Source organism: Morone saxatilis, unplaced genomic scaffold (genome assembly GCF_004916995.1).
Source record: "Morone saxatilis isolate NCDOM2014 unplaced genomic scaffold, NCSU_SB_2.0 Contig19, whole genome shotgun sequence".
NCBI lineage: Eukaryota > Metazoa > Chordata > Actinopteri > Moronidae > Morone > Morone saxatilis.
The window spans coordinates 22,725,371-22,730,840 of record NW_023339751.1 but is presented as its reverse complement, the minus strand read 5'-3'; the positions used below and the strand labels follow the sequence as shown (position 1 = coordinate 22,730,840).

At 39.1% G+C, this 5,470-nt stretch overlaps 1 protein-coding gene across 1 annotated transcript in view; it reads right to left on the bottom strand.

Moving 5' to 3' along the window:
* The window catches only part of LOC118329633 (shootin-1-like), a 10,823-nt gene extending 8,939 nt beyond the window's left edge, over positions 1 to 1,884 (bottom strand). The window contains exons 1-2 of the mRNA XM_035663863.1: positions 1,878 to 1,884; positions 1,685 to 1,779 (exon numbers count right to left, since the gene is read on the bottom strand). Of these exons, the coding sequence (XP_035519756.1) occupies positions 1,685 to 1,779; positions 1,878 to 1,884 (102 nt within the window). The remainder of the gene's footprint in view (positions 1 to 1,684; positions 1,780 to 1,877) is intronic.
* Positions 1,885 to 5,470: the final 3,586 nt, after the last annotated feature.

Sequence of the window (5,470 nt, the reverse complement as noted above, 5' to 3'; positions counted from 1 at the left end):
AGAATTTATCTGAATAAAGTGACTTAATCTTATCTTCTTTACAATTTTTTTTTTTACTGAGTAAAAACATGGTGATTTACTCTAAAGCAAATTATTACATCATTGTCACAATAGCTGACATGCGTTAAAAACAACTTAAAATTCACTGATTATCAAAATGGTTGCTACTAAATGCCACAAAACCCTTTCATGCACATCCACACACCAATGACACAGCGATTTGGAGTTTTGGGCTTTTTCAGTATCTTGCTCAAGGATACTTCGACATGCAGCCAGAGGAGACAGGGATCCAACAAACAACCTCTGATTAGTGGACGACCTGTTCTACCTCTGAGCCACAGCCGCCCTTGTGTTTATCAACAAAATGTTCATGTTCATGTTCATCAATCAAGTGTTATTCACTTCACCTGTCAGTAGTCATGTTAGGGCTGATCGGTGTAAGTGCATGCAAAACAAGTGAATTGCTTCAACAATTAATTTTTGAGTTGGGTTTAATTATGTGAATGAGTGACTCCCTTTTTTTTGAGGATTAATTAATTTATGATATGTTACTTATTTTATTAGGATGTGTTGTCAGGTTTTACAGTGTAGGTATATAGACCTTGTGTCACAATAGAGACAAATTCAAGGCGAGTTATATGTAAAAATAAAAAATAAACATGATCCGACAATATGCAATTTTGTGTAGTTTATATATATTATAGATTAATGATAAAATTCATAAAGGTTGAAACACCCAATAACAGTACTGTCATGCCTTTTTTTTGTTTAAAGGTTAACCTTTTTAACCTTCAAAAAACGTAAAATGAATTGTAGTAATGCATGGTAGTGTCAATAGATGAGTAAAAGGTATTGGGAGTGTCTTGAGAGTCAAAAGATTTTTCAAAGCCAGAAATCTCAGCAATCAGCCAAATAATTCAAAAGCTGTTAAGTATTGATCAGCAACTTAGTCAACATACCCAGATACCTTATGGTCATCTGGGGCAGTAAAAATCCTAATTGTCACCTCTGTAAGATGGAAAGATAAAAAACAACCCAAAGGAAAGAAGGACTGAAGGCCCAGTTGAAAAGTTGACCTTCACCATAATTCTCCCTCAGCCTCCCACTGCCTAAGATCTGGGCCAACCAGGTGGACTGTGAGGGCTTTTGTCCAGAAATTGAATGAGAAATGATTACAGTGATAAGCTCAACACCAGTGGGCTGCAAAATCACTATGTGCCAGGCTCCCCCACTCTCAATCACAACTCACATTTTAGCAAGGACTCCAAAAACGTGTGCTCTGAATCAAAAGAATTCAATGCAATTTCAGGCGCTAAGATATGGGGACAGCAGCAGAACTGGAGGACCACAGAGTGCTTTTGATTGCAACATGCACACTGAATGTGTCAAAGTGATGGTTACTAGAATACACTGACCAGAGAGTAATCTTAGATAGCGGATTTGATACTGTAGTATTTGTTTAGCTAAACTTGTTCTAAATCAACAGAATTACAATTCTGATTACATTATTCCTTTCTTGTTTTAATTAAATTAGACAATTTTCTTGGTTGTGAGAATGTTGTATTGAGTCCAGGATTACTAAAACAAAGTCATCATAGAAATACCACAGCTGGTATGAGACTGGTTCATTGCCTTTAAGCCGTATTGTTGACAGTATCTGTCTATAGATGAAGCCTTGGTATACCTTGGAGGCCAGGGCTTCAGCACTTTCTCTGCATGTCCTCTCGATCTCCAGGTTCTCCTGAATGGCACTGACCTCTTCAAAGACCATCTGAGAAACTAAAAGAAAAAGACAAAGACACAGAAAATGATACAACATATTAGATCTATTTTATGACTTGGTGAGAAGCAGTTAATGTGTAAGTTTGGGCTGTTACAGAGCATTGTTGACAATTGTGAGAATAATGTAGTTCAATTCAATTCGGTTTTATTTGTACAGCACCAAAGTCCTTGTAAAGTTATATACAGATACAACAATTCCCACCATGGGCAAATACTTGGCGACAGTGGCAAGGAAAACCTTACTTTTAACAGAACCTATAAACCTTGAGCAGACCCTGGCTCTAGATGGGTGGCTGTCTGCTTCGACTGGTAGTAAAATATTGGTCGTCAATCCAAAACGGTAAGGATGGTAAGATTCATTAATTAGCATCAGTGCACGATTCAAGATGTAATTGCCCCAGTTAAAAAAGTGTGCATTGGGTACAATTTGGTATGAACTCGGAATGCATTGTTTCTGACATCTTTGCTTTGACAAGCAATGTATCTATATATAATTATTAGTAGAGATGATGACAGAAATGACAAATAATTGTATATTTAGACTGATTCCTCTAATGTTTCTCAAGCTGCTGAAGAACCAAAAAATAAAATCAAACTATCTGTAACATATTGAACTGCAAAGCATCAAATTCTTTTGCATCATATTGACACATTGAATCAAACTGTAGGGGCAGTATCGTTTCATCAAGTGCGTATTGCATTGGCCTCAGTGATGGCAATCCATCACAGCCTACAAAACAGTGGTATAAAGGCTACAACACAGCGGCGGCGAATAGGGAAGTTTGTTTTGACGTGGCTAGACACATGGTGACATGAATGGACGCGTCGCCCTGAGTCGCTTCATGCCACTGTCCTATTTCCAGCGTTGCTGCACCTGATGTTATAAATTATAACATGCTACTCTAAATTAGTACCAGCATTAAGTAGTAACAGCAAAGGAATATTTGCAATACATATGTGCTATTACCACAAGCCTGCTGACCGGATCCAGGAGACAGACAAGCCTCAGCATGTCGCTTCCTGTCTGTGCAAGGGGCGTTGCTTGACAGACATCAGCGTCAGTGAGTTTTAGCCTTAAGATCTTAGGATACTTTGTTTTTGAGAATTGATACAATATCACAAAACATAACTCAATACTCAAGTATATCATTATTTTCTTACAATCCTATTGTTATTGTTGACAACTGGCAAAGCACAAACTAATAGACTGACACAGAGAAAAGGAAATGAAGCATGTTCATCTTACAATTTGTGCCCCTAGCAAAGAATCCCACTAGTCAGTAGCCTTCGCTGATGTGACAATGTTAATGAAATATGAAAGGCAGCATTTAAAATTCTACTGAATGACTGCAATCATGTCAATACAAACTTGAAAAAGTCAAGTCATCGCTATTCAACCTGATCAAAATGCCATCAAGGAAACAAAGAACGTGATTAGGATTTTCTAAATGAGTGTAACTTCTCATTTCATTGCGCAGTTAATTGACATAAGAGTGCCGTAACACTTGACAACAAAGTATATTTCTCCTTGCTATTGTGTCTGCCATGTGAGTAGCCTCAATGGCGAGTGACCTGGGTGCATCATTATGGTATGAATTCAAAAGGAAGTGAACTAAATGTTGTTACCAATATACCTTTTATTCAGATCATTTTCCCTACCTTTTTATTTTCATCAGCCAGAACCAATGTGTATTGAGTATAGACTGAATACATGCAGGAAACAACTTTAGACTATAAATAACAGTTTAGAGTGTATGCAGGCTTTTTATTAGGAATCATACATGTAATGTTGCACTTAACCCAGGGCGAATATAAAAATCTGCCTTTAAGACTTAATTCTTATCATATGAAGAGAGAAACACTGTATTTTAATTGATTTAACACTGAAGTCTGTTAAATCAAGTGAATTGAGGCATTGGATGTATTTCAGTCTGTATATTTATGAAAGTATACAATACCTGTTCAGAAACAGCAGCCTGAAAGTTAATCCTACTCTTCTGTTTCATCAGATTAGTGAAGCGCACTGAACGTACAATATGTAATTACTGCTGCTAGGGGAGAAATTGCTAGAAGCACAATCAGATTTCTTCAGTGTTCATGGTTCAGGAGGTTTCTATCGGGAGACAAATTATCCACAGGTCTCCTCCTCTCCAAAACAAACGCACACGCACACGGCGTTTTTAAAAAAAACACTTAAAAACACAGAATAAAGCAGTTGCCACCTTAAAAGTCACTGCTTCTCTCACGCTGGTTGGGCAAGAACAAAGGACGCGTCCCGGCCTAGTGTCGACGGCTGCGAGGCGCGAGCGTAGCTGCTAGACTTGCAGCTCAGGCGTCCTGTTTCTCTTGGAAGTAACTTAACCAACATGCCAGGACGTGCGCAGTGACTAAGAATCCTTCATCTGGTTCAGGGGTTCACGCGGAGTCGTGTGTGGAGAGGTTAAAACGCACCAAGATTCTAAAACAGTGGATGATGGTAAAAATGTTGGCATTCATGAGTGGAAAAAACCGATGTCACATGTATGATTGAGCCAGCCTCCAGAGCTGGCTTAGCTGAGTTTACTAGGCTTGGCGGGGGTTGTGGTGGAGAATTATTTTATTCCTGGTGTCGTCCCTCGGAGAGAAGATCTAAGGAAGCATGAAACTTGCTGTATGTCGGACAGATATGATAGACTCTAATAAAAAATGGCGCTGAACCGTACACCTAGCGTTAATTCTATGAAGGAAAAACGCTAAATGTACTTTTCCTGTTTCCTGGCAATGGTGTTAGCCTCTATCGCTGCCTATTCTGCATGTTCTGCTGAATACCCATCACTACACATTGAACACACCGAGGCTTGATGTATAAGCCTATTAAGCCTTGGCTAGGAACAACCAACTAACACGCTTTGACGCATACACCATGTATGGCAGCTTTTCCTAAAAGGCTGGATGTATGAGCGCCAGTTGAACAGAGGAGTTCTGGCTTGAATGTGCGGAAAATAACTAAATGATGAATGCAGTAGAGAGGAGACATTAATGATCTGGGAATAAAAACACCCTGTGAATAAAAATTAACAAATGTAACCAGGTCAATATTCTCTGAAGTGTTAGTGCTAATTCAATCACGTCAATTTTGGAAACCAAAGTACGGATAGTCTTGCACTATATCTCCCCATGAATTGAAGCATATGGTTTACCCTGCAATTCGTGTAATGACATTTTTCACATACATTCAATATCCGGAGCAATAGAACTCACAAGAATCTTACCACAGCTGGGTCTGGTTTGTAGTATCGGTGGAAGCGGCGTCTGGGGGTCTTGCATGTTTTGAACTTTTGGCTGACATGTGTTGTGCCAGTATTTCATGTTATGCAGTTTGGTTCCGAGAAGGTGTTCCCAGCCTTCCAGACCATCTTCTGTGTTGCAGACGTCCTACGGTCCGCTCCGCTCGCAGATGTTGTTCTAACACATAACTTGTTTGTCTGATGTAGGCTTGTCTTCAAGTAGTACTTGGAGTCGGGCAAGGGTGTTGACACCTGGGGGTTGGTAATTGCTAAGTTGTAAATTACATATTTTAAGTCAAGTCTGTAGTGGGTATGATGTTGATGTACACAAAATTCTGCCCATAAGATTCCAACACAAAAACTAGAGGAAGGACTGGAGGAAGATGAACTCAAATTATTATTGTCTGTGTGGATAAATTCCT